The sequence below is a fragment of the Chlorocebus sabaeus genome, chromosome 10 (genome assembly GCF_047675955.1).
Source record: "Chlorocebus sabaeus isolate Y175 chromosome 10, mChlSab1.0.hap1, whole genome shotgun sequence".
Taxonomy (NCBI): Eukaryota; Metazoa; Chordata; class Mammalia; order Primates; family Cercopithecidae; genus Chlorocebus; species Chlorocebus sabaeus.
The window spans coordinates 35304091-35321061 of NC_132913.1; the positions used below are offsets into that span (position 1 = coordinate 35304091).

General features: G+C 39.5%; 2 protein-coding genes across 16 annotated transcripts in view; one reads left to right on the forward strand and one right to left on the reverse strand.

The window, feature by feature from the left end:
- Nucleotides 1–15740, reverse strand: part of ORC4 (origin recognition complex subunit 4) — an 88049-nt gene extending 72309 nt beyond the window's left edge. For 2 of the 7 annotated variants that reach the window (XR_012094183.1, XM_073019673.1), the window contains exon 1: nucleotides 15631–15734. Coding sequence is in view for 1 of the 7 variants with exons in the window: in XM_007964941.3 (XP_007963132.1) it covers nucleotides 14781–14789 (9 nt within the window). In the remaining 6 variants the exon portion in view is untranslated. Of the gene's footprint in view, nucleotides 1–14780; nucleotides 14930–15630 lie in introns of those variants that run through there. The other 5 variants (XM_007964940.3, XM_007964939.3, XM_007964941.3 and 2 more) reach the window with 5 other exon arrangements.
- The window catches only part of MBD5 (methyl-CpG binding domain protein 5), a 505406-nt gene continuing 503614 nt past the window's right edge, over nucleotides 15180–16971 (forward strand). For 8 of the 9 annotated variants that reach the window (XM_073019664.1, XM_073019662.1, XM_073019663.1 and 5 more), the window contains exon 1: nucleotides 15747–15864. The gene's annotated coding sequence lies outside the window, so the exon portion shown is untranslated. Of the gene's footprint in view, nucleotides 15220–15746; nucleotides 15865–16971 lie in introns of those variants that run through there. The other variant, XM_073019666.1, reaches the window with a different exon arrangement.

Below are 16971 nucleotides of genomic sequence, written 5' to 3' on the forward strand. Positions count from 1 at the left end.
AGGATCTAGAACCAGAACTACCATTTTACCCAGCAATCCCATTACTGGGTATATATCCAAAGATTTATAAATCATTCTACTGTAAAGACACATGCATATGTATGTTTACTGCAGCACTGTTCACAGCAGCAAAGACTTAGAAACAACCCAAATGCCCTCCAATGATAGACTGGATAAAGAAAATGTGGCACATACACGTCAGAATATTATGCAGCCATAAAAAAGGATGAGTTCATGTCCTCTGTAGGGACATGGATGAAGCTGGAAACCATCATTCTCAGCAAACTAACACAGGAACAGAAAACCAAACACCGTACGTTCTCATAAGCGGGAGCTGAATAATGAGGACACATGGTCACAGGGAGGGGAACATCACACACAGGGGCCTACTGGCGGATGGGGGGATAGGGGAGGGATAGCATTAGGAAAAATACCTAATGTAGATGACAGGTTAATGGCACGTGTATACCTGTGTAACAAACCTACATGTTCTGCACACGCATTCCAGAACTTAAATTATAATAAAAAAGAAAAATTTAAAATAGATGTCTTTTTCCTCGCAGAAGAGGCAGAACAAGATTGCCGAAGAGAATCCCCCAGGAATCATCCCCCAGCAGGAACACCAAACTGAACAATTATCCATGCAAAAAAAAAAATTAAAAAAAAAAACCAAAAAACAAAACACCTTCATAAGAATCAGCTGGGCACAGTGGTACATACCCGTAATCCCAGCACTTTGGAAGGCAAAGACGAGTGGATCATTTGATCTCGGTTCAAGACCAGCCTGGGCAACCTGATGAAACCCTGTCTTTACAAAATGTGAAAAAATTAGCCGGGCATGGTGGCATGCGCTTGCAGTGCCAACTACTCGGGAGGCTGAGGTGGGAGGATCACTTGAGTTCAGGAGGTCGGTCGAGGTTGCAATGAGTTGAGATCACACCACTGCACTCCAGCCTGGGTGACAGAGTGAGACCCAGCCTCAAAACAAACAAACAAACACACAAAGAAACAAATAAACAAAAAATCCAAAATCAAGTGAGCAATCATGACCCCTGGTTTTAACCAGGAAAGAGGCACTGAAGAGGGCAGAAAAGACAGTCTTGCACTGACTACACCACCCCTCCGCCAACCCCAGGCAGCACAACACTGAGATAGAATCTGTGTGCTTGGAAGACAGAGCGAAAGTAAGTGTGGGACTTTGCACTGGAACTCAGTGCTGCTCTGTAACAGCAGAATATAACACAGGGCATTGTGCTGGTGCCCACAGAAGCAGCATTTAGCTCAGTCCTAGGCCAGAGAGAAATCCTCCACTCCAGAGGAAGTAATTGGCCTTCACCACATTCTGACTAAAGTGGTCTATGGCCCGGAATAAATTGGAGTGACAGGCCACAAGGACTGCATCCTTTGGCAAGCCTTGGTACTGCACTGGCCTTGGAGGTAATGGACTTGAGTTAAAACACAGTGCAACACCACCCGTGGCAGCTAAGGGAATCCCTGAGGCACCCCTCCCCAACCCCTTCAGCTCGGGGTAAGGAGAAGGAAGAGTACAGAGAACTTTGCTTTGCAACTAGAGTATTGGTTCAGTCACAGTAAAATAAAGCAAAAAGACAGATTTCTGAAGCTTTTGATAGCAAGCTGTTGCTCTGGGATGGCATTTACAGATTCACCATAGGCAGGAAGGGAATGACTGCCCTGATGGGATGGACTCAGTCTTGAAAGAATTCACCACCTGCTGACTAAAGTGGCCTTTGGCCTTGAATAACCAGTGACAGTCATGCAGGATTGGCCGTGGCCCTTGGGTGAGCCCCAATACTGTGCTGGTCTGCGAGGCTTCAGAGGCAACTCAGCACAGTTCCAACTGTGGTGGCTACAAAAGTGCCTGTATCATCCCCCACCAACACTGGGCAGGCCAGTACAGAGAAAGACTCCTGAATGAAGGAAAGGGAAGGTAGAGAGCAAGAGACTCTGCCTAGTAACCCAGGGAATTCTCCCAATTATCTTCCCAAGTCCATCAGAACTGTGTATGTAGGAGTCTGCAAGAGTCACAGCGCTCCTGTGCTTTGGACGCTCTTTAATACCAAAATGGCTGCAGTGACTACAGGCTTGGGTCACAACACTCAATCTGCTTTGATTTCTTGGAAAGCCCCCCTGGAGAGTGACAGGAACAAACAAACCCAAACTGTGAAGACTAGCTCTTCCATGCCTAGATATCAATGAATGTCCACAATTACCAAGAACATCTAGGAAAACAGGACCTCACCAAACAGACTAATCCCGGAGCAGTAAAGATATGTGACCTTTTAGATGGGAAATTCAAAATAGTGGTCTTGAGAAAGCTCAATTTAATTCAAGATAAAAGAGATAAAAAATTCAGAATTATGTAAGAGAAACTTAACAAAGAGACTGAAATGATAAAAAAACAAGCAGAAATTCTGAAGCTGGAAAATTCAACGGCTGAAAATGCATCAGTCTCTCAACAGCAGAAGAATGAATTAGTGAGCTTGAAGACAGGTTATCTGAAAATACAGTCATAAGAGAAAAAAATAATAAAAAACAATGAAGTATGCCTACAAGATCTGGAAAACAGCTCTCAAAAGGCATAATCAAAAAGTTACTGGCCTTAAAGAGGGTGTAGAGAAAGAGACTGAGGTAGAAAGTTTTTTCAAAGAAATAGCGGAGTACTTTTCAAACTTAGAGAAGCCAGAAGAGAGTAGGATGACAAACTTTAGCAGAAACCCTGCAAGCCAGAAGAGAGTAGAATAGTATTAGGTTGGTGCAAAAGTAACCACGGTTTTTGCAATTACTTTTCATGGCAATTAATATTGTGGCAAAAACCATGATAACTTTTGCACCAAACTAATACATCTACTGAAATTATCCTTGAAACATGAGGGAGACATGAAGATTCTCCCAGACTAACAAAAGCTGAGGGATTTAATCAACACCAGACTCATCTTTCAAAAAATGCTAAAGGGAAGTTCTCCAATCTGAAAGAAAAGGACATTAACAAGCAACAAGAAATCATCTGAAGGTATAAAACTCACTGGTAAAAGTAAGTGCACAGATAAATACAGAATACTCTAACCGCTCATATCTTTAGTAGGAAGATTAAAAGATAATCCTATTGTTAGGTATGTGTTCTAACCTCCACCTTATCTGGAGAAGCTTCTTCTTTTAGAAAATCCAGCAAAATAACTAAGCCAAGACACCTTAAAAAAAGTTTGAGGCCGGGCACGGTGGCTCACGCCTGTAATCCCAGCACTTTGGGAGGCCAAGATGGGAGGATCACGAAGTCAGGAGATCAAGACCATCCTGGCCAACACGGTGAAACCCCTTCTCTACTAAAAATACAAAAAAAATTAGCTGGGCGTAGTGGTGGGCGCCTGTAGTCCCAGCTACTCAGGAGTCTAAGGCAGGAGAATGGCGTGAACTCGGGAGGCAGAGCTTGCAGTGAGCCGAGATGGTGTCACTGCACTCCAGCCTGGGGGACAGAGTGAGACTCCATCTCAAAAAAAGAAAAAAAAAGTTTGAAAAGAAAGTTGTAAGGAAATACAAGGGGAGGGATTGTTAGATATGAGTTCTAAATTTCTTTTCAAAGAATATGTCAGTATGTTCAATTCTTTGCCTTCTACTTTTAAACTTAACTTCCTCGTAAAGCAACCTTTTTCGATTATCTACTCCACCCTGACTCATTCTGATCACCTGCTCCACCCTACATTCCAATCACCTGCTCCACCCTAACTCATTCCAATTATCTGCTACCTGCTCTGCCCTGACTCCCACCAAAGCGCTCACCCCGTCATTCTCTTTAAATTAGCCAATCGGAATTAGTTTAGCCTGTGAGGGCTAACTAAAGTCAACAGGGGAACGACAAAGCAGCAGGGGCTACATGCATCAGGGATAAGAACCCTCCCTTGTCCAAATGTGCACTCACCATTGTTCCATCTGTAAGGGCGCACCTTTCTATATAGAAGTAACTTGCCTTGCTGAGAATTAAAAAGAAAGTTTTATATTCGAGTGCTATTTCTTTTGTGGCACCGAAACTTTATATATAACATTATCAAAAACAAACAAACAAACAAACAAAAAAAACCAAAACTACTTCAAAACTTAAAAGATAATATAAAAATATATAGAGACAAAACGTCAAAAAGTAAAGGGATGGAGTAAAAGTGTACAGGTTTTAAATTTTTTTCTGTGCATTTTTTCTCTTCTTTGCAATCAGAGTTGTCATCAGTTGCAAATAATTGGCTATAAGTTGTTATTTGCTAACCTCATAGTAACCACAAAACAAAAACCTCTAATAGGTACACAAAAAATAAAAAGCAAGAAATTAAAACACTACCAAAAAATAACTTTAGCACAAAGGAAGACAAGGAAAAAAGAAAGGGGGAAAAGCCCAAGAAAAGAACCAGAACAACAATAAAAAGGCAGTAGTAAGTTCTTACCTATCAATAATAATACTGAATGTAAATGAACTAAATTCTTCACTATAAAAACACAGACTAACAACAAAAAGATTGAAAAAGATACTGCATGTGAAGAGCCCAAGTAGCTTTGTATCTATTTTCAGATAAAATAGATTTCAACACAAAAACTGTGAAGAGAGAAAAAAGGTTATCATACAATACAAAAGGTTTTAATTCAGCAAGAGGATATAAAAATGATAAATACATATCTATCCAAAACAGAAGCACTTAAGATATATAAAGTCAAGTGTATTAGAGTTAAGGAGACAGAACCCAATACAGTAATGACTTGGGACTTCAACAGCCCACTTTCACCATTGGACAAATCATCTAGACAGAAAAAAAGTAATGAATTTAATCTGCACTATAGATTAAATGAACCTAATCGATATTTACAGAAGCCGTCATACAACAGCTGCAAAATACACATTCTTCTCCTCAGCACATGGAGCATTTCTCAAGGATGGATCCTAAATTCTCCAATCAAAAGAGAGGAGCTGAAGGACTAAACAAAACAAGGCCCTAGTACCTGCTACATATAAGAAACTCACTTCATTTATAAAAACATAGATAGACCAAAAGATGGAAAGAGATATTGCATGCAAACAGAAACCCAAAAAGAGCACCATCATGTTAGGCCGCAAAACGAGTCTGATAAAAATTATAAAGTATCTTTTCTAACCACAATGGAATAAAAGTAGAAATAAATAACAAGTGGAACTTTGGAAACTATACAAACACGTAAGAATTAAACAATACGTGCCTGAACAACCAATGAAGTAATTAAGAAGGAAATTTAAAAAATTTCTTGAAACAAATGAAAATGGAAACATAACCTACTAAAGCTATGAGACACAGTTAAAGCTAACACTAAAGAGAACGTTTATAGCGATAAATGTGCAAATCAAACAGTAGAAAACCAAGAAATAAACAATCTAGTAATGCATCTTAAAGAACTAGAAAAGCAAGAGCATACCAAGCCCCAAATTAAGAAATAATAAAACAAGAAAATTAATTAAAAACAGAAATAAAATTAAGACTAAAAAAAAAATAGAAAAGATCAATGAAATGAAAAGGGTTGTTTGGAAAGATAGACAAAATCAATGAACCTTTACCCAGACTAAGAAAAAGAAAAAGAAGATCCAAATAAAATCAGAGACAAAAAAGGTGACATTACAACTGATATCACAAAAATTCAAAGGATCATTGGAGACCATCATGAACAACCGCATGCCAATAAATCGGAAAACCTAGAAGAAATGAATAAATTCCTAGGCACATACAGCCTAATAAGAGTGAAACATGAAGAAAACCAAAATCTAAATAGAACAATAAGTTTCAAGATACAAACAATAATAAAAAGTCCCCCATCACAGAAAAGGCCAGGACTTCATGGCTTCACCAAATTCCACCAAACATTTAAAGAAGAGCTAACATCAGTCCTACTCAAATCATTCTCCAAAATCATGGAGGATCTCCAATTTCATTTTATGAGGCCAGATTTATTTATTTATTTATTTATTTATTTATTTTGAGACACAGTCTCACTTTGTTCCCCAGGCGATCTGCAACCTCTGCCTCCTGGGTTCAAGCGATTCTCCTGCCTCAGCCTCCTGAGTAGCTGGGATTACAGGCATGAGTCACCACACCCACCTAATTTTTGTATTTTTTGTAGAGATGGGGTTTCACCATGTCAGCCAGGCTGCTCTCAAAATATCTGCCTGCCTCAGCCTTCCAAAGTGCTGGGATTACAGGAGTAAGCTACCATGCCCAGCCCCAGATTTATTCTGATACCAAAACCAAACAAAGATACAACAACAACAAAAAAGAAACTACAGGCCAGTGTCTCTGATGAAAACAGATATAAAAATCCTTAACAAAACAGAGCAAACCAAATTCAACAGCGCATTAAAAAGATCATCATAATTAACCGGGATTCATCCCAGGGATGCAAGGATGGTTCAACACATATAAATCAATCAGTGTGACACATCATATCAACAGAATGAAGGACACAAAGCGTATTGTCATTTCAATAGATGCCAACAAAATCCTTTTTGATAAAATTCAATAACCCTTCATAAAATCTCTCAGCAAACTGGGGACAGAAGGATCATACCTCAACACGATTAAGCCATATACAACAAACCCACAGTTAGTATCAGACTGAATGGGGGAAAAACTGAAAGCCTTTCTTCTAGGATCTAGAAGAAGGATGGGCATTTTCACCACTATTACTCAAGTTAGTAATAGAAGTCCTAGCCAGAGTAAACAGACAAGAGAATGAAATAAAGGACATTTAAATTGGAAAGGAGAAAGTAAAATTATCATTGTTTGCAGCTGATGTGATCTTATATTTGAAAAACCTAAAGACTCCAACAAACTATTAGAACTAACAAACAAATTCAGTAACATTGCAGGATACAAAATCAACATTCAAAAATCCATAGAATTTCTCTATGCCAACAGTGACAACCTATCTGAAAAAGAAATCAAGAAGGTGATCCCATTTACAATAGCTACAAATAACATTAACTAGGAATAAACTTAACCAACTACAATGCAAACTATAAAACATTGATGAAATTAATTGAAGATATAAACAAATGAAAAGACATCCCATGTTCATGGGTTGAAAAAAAAAAAATGTTAAAATGACAATACTCCCCACAGCAATCCACAGATTCAAAGCCATCCCTATCAAGAGCAATGACATTCTTCACAGAAATAGAAAAAAAACATCCTAAAATTGTATGGAACCACAAAAGATCCCAAATAGCCAAAACAATCCTGACTAAAAAGAACAAAGCTGGTAACTGGTAGCGTTATCACACTACAAGACCTCAAAATATACTACAACGCTGTAGTAACCAAAATAGCATGGTACCAGCATAAAAACAGACACGTAGAACAACAGAACAGAACAGAGAGTCCAGAAATGAATCCGTATATTTAAAGCCAATTAGTTTTTTACTAAGGTGCCAAAAACACTCATTGGGGAAAGGACAGTCTCTTCAACAAATGGTGTTGGGAAAACTGGATGCCCACATTCAGAAGAACAAAAGTAGACCCCTAACTCTTGCCATATACAAAAATCAAAGAAAAATGCATTAAAGACTTAAATCTATGAAACTACTAAAGGAAATCATTGGACAAAAACTCCAGGACATTGGTCTACGCAAAGACTTCTTAAATAAGACCTCAAAAACACAAGAAACTAAAGCAATAAGATAAAATAAAATATCAACAAATGGGATCTCTCCAAGCCAAAAAGCTTCTGCACAGCAATGAAAACAATAAAATGAAGATATAACAGGTAGAATGGGAGAAAATATTTCAAACTAATATCTGACAAAAGATGAATAACCAGAATACATAAGAATCTTGAATGAATGACTCAATAGGAAAAAAAATTCTGATTTTAATATGGTCAAAAGATCTGAGGAGACATTTCTCAAGAAGACATACAAATGGCCAACAGGTATATGAAAAAATGCTCCATATTATTAATAATCAGAGAAATACAAATCAAAACTATAATGAGGTATCATCTCACCCCAGTTAAAACGGCTTTTATCAAAAAGACAGTCAATATCAGATGCTGGTGAGAATGTGGAGAAAGGGGAACCCTTGCACACTGTTGGTGGAAATGTAAACTGGCACAGTCACAACAGAGAACAGTATGGAGCTCCGAAAAACACAACAAATAGAACTATAATCCAGCAATCCCACTACTGGGTATATACCCAAAAGAAAGGAAATGGCAAAGGATGGATAAAGAAATGTGGTACATATACACAATGGAATGTTATTCAGCCATTAAAAAAAAGAATGAAATTCTGTCATTTTCAACAACATGGATGCGACTGGCAGACATTATAAGGGAAAGAATCCAGATATAGAAAGGCAAGTATCACATGTTCTTACCCATATGGGGAAGCTTCAAAAAAATTGAAGTCATAGAGATAGTGAGTAAAAAGATGTTACTACAGACTGGGAAGGGTAGTGTTGAGAGGAGAATCAAGAGGAGATGGTTGATGGGTAGAAAAATATAGTTAGATAGAAGGACTAAAATATAGTGTTCAGTAGCATAATATAGTAATTACAGCTAAAAATAATTTAGTGTATGTTTTAGAACAATTAAAGGAGTGGAAATGAAGTGTCTCTAACACAAAGAAATGATAAATGCTTGAGGTAATGGATATCTCAATTACTTGATCATTACACATTGTATTTTTGTATCAAATATCACATACTCCCCATATTATGTATCCATAATAATTAAAAATTAAAAAAAATTTAAACAAATATATGAGTTAAGGTAAAAAATTTTTGGCTCAAAGTATAAATATCTTAAAATCAAATCTCAGAAGTAAAAAAGAAAGATAACTAGATTTTATTTATGGTAGTGGCAGACAGGACCAAACTTTCTGCTGAGGCCAACAAAAAAACTAAATAATAATGAATGAAATAAGGTAATGTGAAATTTCATACCAAATTCCACGTGAAGGTAAGCCAGAAACAAACCATACACCAAGTAACTTTTGTTCTGAGGACATTTTCCTATCTAGAAGAAAAGGCTGAGAAAAAAGGCTGAGCTAATGGAAGATGTGCAGGTCTGTGGTAAAAAAAAAATCAAAGCACAAGGCCAGGAGTGGTGGCTCATGCCTGTAATCCTACCCTTTGACAGGCCAAGGCAGAAGGATCGCCTGAGCCCAGGAATTTAGGATCATTGTGCGCAATAGTGAGACCTCATTTAAAATAAAATAAATAAATACAAAAAATCAAAATCAAAAATAAAAATAAAAGCACATGGCCCGCCAAAGCTGGGAACTCAGATAAGCTACCTAATTTACGTTCAGAGTTTAAAGACAACATCATTAGGATAAGAGCAAATTGAAGGAAAGTAGAATTCATGATCTTAAAATCTTGCTTAACAACTGTAGAATGGTCGACGTTGAGTTCTTATGTTGAGTTCTTCAGCAACTTCTCCTGTAATTGTAAGAGGATCAATCTGCTTCAATGATTGCTCTCAGTTGGTTGTTGTCAACTTCCAATGGCCTACCACTACACTCCTCATCCTCAAGACTCTGGTATCCTTTGCAAAACTTCTTGAACCACCACTGTACTGTGCGTTCATTAGCGTTCATTAAGGAATTCCAATTACTGAACATGAATAAAGCGACTTAGGACTGACAGCACTCCTAGAGATCTTTCCTAGAAAAATGTACCTTCTTAAGAGAGAGACTATTATTCTAGGGCTCATATTCCTGTAATTTTTTAAATACAACTGGTATCAAGGCACACAAGAAAAAATATCATGAGCTAGCAGACACAGACTTAGAAATTTAGAAACTGGAATTATCTCCAACAAACAACAAATGAACTACGAATATAGGCGGCCCTTCATAGCCACAGATTCACTCAACCAAGGATTAAAAATATATGTATATTTTTAAAAATATGATGATAAAAAATAATAGAAATTTTAAAAAAGTCGTGACAGTATAACAATATTCACATAGTATCTACATTGTATTAGGTACCATAAGTAGTCTAGAGATTATTTAAAATGTGTGGGAGGATGTGTGTAGGTTGTATGCAAACATTATGGCATGTTATATAAGGAATTTGAGCTGCCTGTGGATTGTGGTATCTGCATGGGGTTCTGAAACCAATCTCCGGCAGATACTAAGGAGCAACTATGCTAAGCCAACAAAAGCAAGATTGTAATTTTCAGCAGGTAACTAGAAACAGCAAGAATATCACCAACATCTTTAGAAAGATACTGATGCATTGATTTAATAATCTTGATGAATACAGGGCAAGATAAAGAATTCCACACGATGATTTAACATTTCCTCTACCCCCACAACCACACTTGACTAGGAGAAAAAAAAAAAGAAAAGAATTCCACACAAAAACATCAGAGTGAAACAGCAGAAAAATTACAACCAAAAAAAAAAAAACAGAAAAAAAAATTCTAAAAGACAGATTTCCTTCAAAGCAGCACGAATTATTAGGTTGGTACAAAATTAATTGTGGATTTTGCATTGTTGGAATTTGCCATTTGATACTGGAATACATTTCTAAATGTGGTTATGTTATATATCATTTTAATGGGCATTTCTCACTTTATGTTTTTTTGCTAATGACTTATTACTTGCTGTTTGTATTTATTTTGGACTATGGAAATGATGCTAGACAAAAATCACTCATAAGAGTGATTTTCTTATTCAAGTTCAAAATGTATCGTAAAACAGCAGAGACGACTCACAACATCAACAATGCATTTGGCCCAGGAATTGCTAATGAACGTACAGTGCAGTGGTGGTTCAAGAAGTTTTGCAAAGGATACCAGAGTCTTGAGGATGAGGAGTGCAGTGGTAGGCCACTGGAAGTTGACAACAACCAACTGAGAGCAATCACTGAAGCAGACTGATCCTCTTACAATTACAGGAGAAGCTGCGGAAGAACTCAACATAAGAACTCAACGTCGACCATTCTACAGTTGTTCAGCATTTGAAGCAAATAGGAAAGGTGAAAAAGCTTGACAAGTGGGTGCCTCATGAGCTGAGCAAAAATTTAAAATAACACCATTTTAAGTGTTGTCTTCTCATACTCTCCACAACAATGACCCATTTCTCAATCAGACTGTGAGGTGCAACAAAAAGTCGATTTTATATGACAACCAGCAATGACCAGCTCAGTGGCTGGACCGAGAAGAAGCTCCAAAGCACTTCCCAAAGCCAAACTTGCACCAAAAAAAGGCCATGGTAACTGTTTGGTGGTCTGCTGCCGGTCTGATCCACTACAGCTTTCTGAATCCTGGAGACACCATTACATCTGAAAAGTATGCTCAGTAAATCAATGAGATGCACTTAAAACTGTGATGCCTGCAGCCAGCATGGATCAACAGAAAGGGCCCAATTTTCCACAATAACACCCAACAGCACATTGCACAACCAACACTTCAAAAGTTGAACGAACAGGGCCAAAAGTTTTGCCTCAACTGCCATATTCACCTGACCTCTCATCAACTGACTACCACTTCTTCAAGCATCTCCACAACTTTTTTCAGGGAAAATGATTCCACAACCAGCAGGATGCAGGAAAAGGCTTTCCAAGTTTGTGGAATCCTGAAGCATGGGTGGATCACTTGAGGTCAGGCGTTTGAGACCAGCCTAGCCAAAATGGTAAAACTTCACCTCTACTAAAAATAAAAATATTAGCCAGGCATGGTGGCACATGCTTGTAATCCCAGCTACTTGGGAGGCTGAGGCAGGAGATCACTTGAATTTGGGAGGCAGAGGTTGCAGTGAGCCAAGATCATGCCACTGGATTCCAGCCTGGGCTACAGAGTGAGACTCCATTTCGCGGCGGGGAGCGGGGAGAGGCGGAATCTTCAAAAATCAAAAATAATAATTTAATAATTTGAGGTTAAGAAAGGTTTATGTATCTGAGTTGTTCCAAATATAAAGGTTTCACAGTAACTGAATCAAGTGTCAGTTTTTAAACTTAATTGAACACTAAACGAAACTAAAAATTCAGTTCCTCAGTCACACTAGCCACATTTCAAGTGCTCAAAAGCCACACGCAGCTTGTAGCTACTATAATGAACAGCACAAGCATAGAACTTGTTACCTGGAGTTTAAACTACATATAAAATTCAAAGAACAATGATAGCATATAAGACCTACATGAAGATAAAGTTGCCATCCCAGAAGAGAATAATGCTCCAAGCACAGAGAAGATACTGGCCATACTGCTAGAAATCCCTGAGTAAAACAGACAACCCAATTAAAACACCAAACAAACAAACAAACAAAAAAACAAACCTCCACAAAAGATTTAAAAAGACAATGCACAAAAGATTTAAGAATTAAAAAGACAATTCTAGAAAGAGGAAATCCAAATAGCCGGTAAGTTTTTGAAAAAGTGTTCAAACTCTTTAGTATCCTGGGCAGAGTAAATTAAAACAACAATAAGATAAAGCCACATTCCTCAATTTGGGAAAAAGGAAAAATAACTCTTGGTGAGACAGTAAAAGTAAAAGGATCTACCATATACTGTTGTCAGGGTATACACTGGTGTATCTACTTTGGAAAAGGCATAACTAGTGAATTTGAAGATAAACATACATACTCTACAAAAATCCATGGTAATGTACGTAAGAATACATGTACAAGAACATTCATAATAGTGTTGTTCATAACTGCTAAAAACGAAACAATCCAAATGTTTATTAATATTAGACTAAACTGTGGCTCATTTCCATTAAGACTTTTTATACTATACTTTTTATACTATAGATTACTATAATCCAATATAAGAACTAGAGCTAAATGTACTAATAGAGTTAAATCTTAGCTGTATGAAAGAAAAAGATACATAATGATATGTAATATATAATTCACTTACAATTAAGAAACAGGCAAAACGAATCTAAATTGCTTAGGAATGCTGACATAGGTGGTTAAGAAATCCTAAGAAAGAAAGCAGTAAATAATTGCCATAAAAATCAGGATAGTGTTAACCTCTGAAAGAACTGAGGAAGGGGATGATCAGGAATAGAATATACAGGGCAGCTTCTCAGGGGCCACAAACATTTTAATTCTTGACTGTGGTAGCGGTTACATAGAGTTCACACTTTATAGCTATTCATTATACTATGTATTGATGTTTGCATGCTTAAATACTAAATGTATGGAAAAAGACACAAAAGATTTAAAATTGTATCTAAGGCACATTAATTGCCTTGCTGTATTATTATTATTTTTTTCATTACAAAGTGGCAGACAATTGGTTACACTATAAAGAAAATTTTAAAGCACAGGAGTCTACTTTTGATTCCATCGGACATGATTACCGTACACAATACAAAAGATAGTAAGGGCTAAGCAATGGTGCACAAATGGGGTCCACTATCCAAATTTACAGAAAGTAAGATGTGGAAAATTAGTAACTTTAACTGAGAGTGTACCCCTAAAGAAACTACACCGGCCGGGCGCGGTGGCTCACACCTGTAATCCCAGCACTTTGGGAGGCCGAGGTGGGTAGATCACTTGAGGTCAGGAGTTCGAGACCAGCCTGACCAACATGGTGAAACCCCCGTCTCTACTAAAAACACAAAAAAATTAGCCAGGCGTGGTGGCACATGCCTGTAGTCTCAGCTACTTGGGAGGCTGAAGCAGGAGAATTGTTTGAATCCAGGAGACAAAGTTGCAGTGAGCCCAGATCGCGCCACTGCGCTCACTGGGAGACAGCAAGACTCTGTCTCAAAAAAAAAAAAAAAAAAAAAAAAAGAAAGAAAGAAGAAAAAAGAAAAAAGAAAAAAAGAACCTACCCAACAGAATTAAATACCAACATAATAAATATGAAGGATTTTAGATTCTTGGTTTTTGAAAAACGTACAAAGATGATATTCCTTCAAAATACCTTTACAAAACAACTGAGACTGTAATGGTTTATATTGATTGTATGAAAACAATGTGAAAAAGAACCAGTACTATTTCACTATAAAAGCTTTACTAATGTAAATTTATAAATCCTTTCTTAAATACTTGAATTCTAATTTTATGATAGAAATTCATTATTTTCATCAAAAACAGCTGGCATTTGGGAAACCAAAGGCCCAAAAACTAAGAATAGTAACCAGAGAAGACGAAACGGTCCTTTTAAAACTCATCATCTACACTACAACGGGAAACTTTGATCACGTCCTTTCTCTTCATTAATCGTAAAACTCAACATTAAGGACTACACAATCCCACATCCCTCTCTGAGAGAAAGCAAAGGCTTTGTGTTGTAGCAACAATGCAAGACACGGAGGGAAGCTCCACTCAAGACTTCCCTGCCTGCTCCTTCCCCAAAGCCACTCCAGAATACCAGGGAGGGTTAAGAGGTAAGGCATGAAGAGCGCAATATCCAAAACAAGCAACGCGTCTGATGCATCTGGTCAAAATGCATACAGAGGACTTGTTTCTGTCCCTAGATACAGGTCTCCCGTTCTGCAGTCATGAGGGTCAGCTGCTGAGACTTCACAGTTCCCTTCTCGGACCGTCACGCTCCTCACTTACCACCCCGATGCAGAGCTAGTCTCAGGACTCCCTGCACGTGTCAAGGATTCGTCGGCAGGCTCACGGGGGTGCCAAATGACAGAGCTCGCCTGGTCCTGGCCTTCCCGGCCTATACAAGCCTGCCCCCTTCCCAATTTCCAGTCTCCACAGCCTTCCATCCTCCCCCTTTCGATTCACCTTTCGCCACCGACGCCCCTGGCCTTCGTTTGCAGCAAGTTTACCCCACCATTACCTCTCGCATAAAAGCCTGCCTTTACCAGGGCAAAGGGGGGAACCAACGCCTGCAGGAATTGCTTCACCGGATCGGCTGGACGCGTCCTCTGCTAGGCTTCACCTGCTGTTGGCGACAGTACACAACCACTCCCAGCATGCCCCGCGCACGCACCACCTCTCCCACCCCGCCCCTCTCCCGCCCAAACACGTGACCCCCTTTCGTCTCCGTCCACGCCCACTTCCGTTCCTCCACTTTCCCTTAGGAAGGAGGAGGGAGCTGGGGGTGTTAAAAGCGTAGCGACTTCCTCCTCTTCCCCGCCCCCGCCCCTGTACCCCTTGCTACAATATCTTCCGGGTCGCGAGCGCCTCTGCGCCTTCTGGGAAAATAGCTCATTTCCTCCCCTCCCCCTCCTCCTGCCTTCAACCAACCAGCCACCCGTCAGAGAGGGACATGCGCAGTGAGTGCCTCCCGTCTCTTCTACCCGAACCCCCCTCCCCCCCAAGCAGAGAGACCCCAGCAGCAGCAGCAGCTGATGATGAAGAGAGAGGCAGTGGCAGAGGGGGGGCACCTTTTATTTCTATTTTTAAAGGGACAGGACACTAATTCTATCCCACATCAACCTTGAATTGTGGGGGGTGGGGGGAAGGCGGCTGAGTTCCTTCCCCCACCCTCCAGCCCTGAGCCCTGAGAGGGGGATTGAGCCTGAGAGAGGAGGAGAAGGAGTTTCTTCTTCTTCGAAAACCCCCATCCACGACTCCTACCCCCTCACCCCTCCAACTCGCCTCCCTCCCGAGCCCCCTCCACCCTCCTCCTCTTTGGCCGTGAGAGGAGGAGAGAAAGAAACCAAAAGCCTCTTAGCAACACAGACCCTTTGCTGCTGCTGCTGCTGCTGCTGTTGCTGCTGCTGCTGCTGCTACTGCTGCTGCTGCTACTGCTGCTGCTTGGCCCTGGCTGGAGACATCTCACTACACCCAGGAGCAGCCACTTCCCCAGCTCTCCTCCTCCTCCTTCGCCTCCTCCTCCTCCACTCCCCCCCTTTATTACCCTTTGTGTCATCCTCCACAGCTCCAGGGAAGGCACTCAAAAGTGGGGGGCAGGAAAGGTAAGTGTGTCTGTGGGGGCTTCATTGCCTTCCTCTGGCTCTGACTTTCACTCCGGGGCAACAGTAGCACCAAACCACATACGCAGTGGAGCTCCGGGGTGAGGAGGGGGTGGTGCTGGGGGGGTGGTGAAGGAGGGGTTGGAGTAGGGAGGGGTGTGTGAGATGGGGTGCCCATCCTGGCAGGGGAGGAAGGGCACTTTTATTTTTATTTGCTGTTGTCAAAAGTGGTTTCTCTTCTCCAGCTAACATCTGATTGTGTCTTGCTCCAGTGGGGGAGAATACAAAAACAACCCCCTCCTTCCTCCAATGAGGCGCCAGGGAAAGAGACAGAAAGAGGCACACTTTCTAGATGTCACTTAAAAAAAATTCATTGGAGAGCTCTTTTTCCCCAGGAAAAGCTTCACTGCATTTGTTTCTGAGTGGGAAAATGTCGGGATCTGGATTGTATTGGAACTGCTTATCCATTTGTAGACCTGAGTGTTTTCCCCTTTTTGGTCCTGTATGAGATTTGGATATTGACTTTAGTGTTGGAAGACTTGATTGGTTTTTGCTTTAGGGGTTTCATTTTCCATTTTTTCGTTTTGTCTGACTTCCATGGAAAATTTCAAATTTTTAGTTGGTAGAGGCCTTTGGTTAGGTTTTGACTTGCATTATTGCTTTTTTTTTTTTTTTTTTTTTGTTAAATGTCTGTTTCATATATCAGTATATAAAGTCCAAAGCTCTAAAACGCTTAAAGTTTAAATGCCACTAGTATTGTCTGTTCCCATATATGTTCTTGATACTTATTTTCCATATGATGAGAATATTAGCTATTTTATAATTAATCTGGGTATTTTTGTAATCTTTGTAACTTGTCTGAACAAGTAGTCCCCATTGAAAACTTTATGTTGTTCTGGCTGCATGGAAGGCCAAACCTCTCCATCAATAGTTTGCTGGATTGGTACCACTTTCAGTTTTAGCTGAATTATTTATTTACTGTTGAAAATTGAGATGAGCTTTTCATCTCAATTTCTCTTGGGGTTCTGAACCAAATTGCTCACTATATGTAAAAGGACACAAATTTCTAAAATATGTTTTGATGAGTCAAAGCAATCATGAACTTATAGT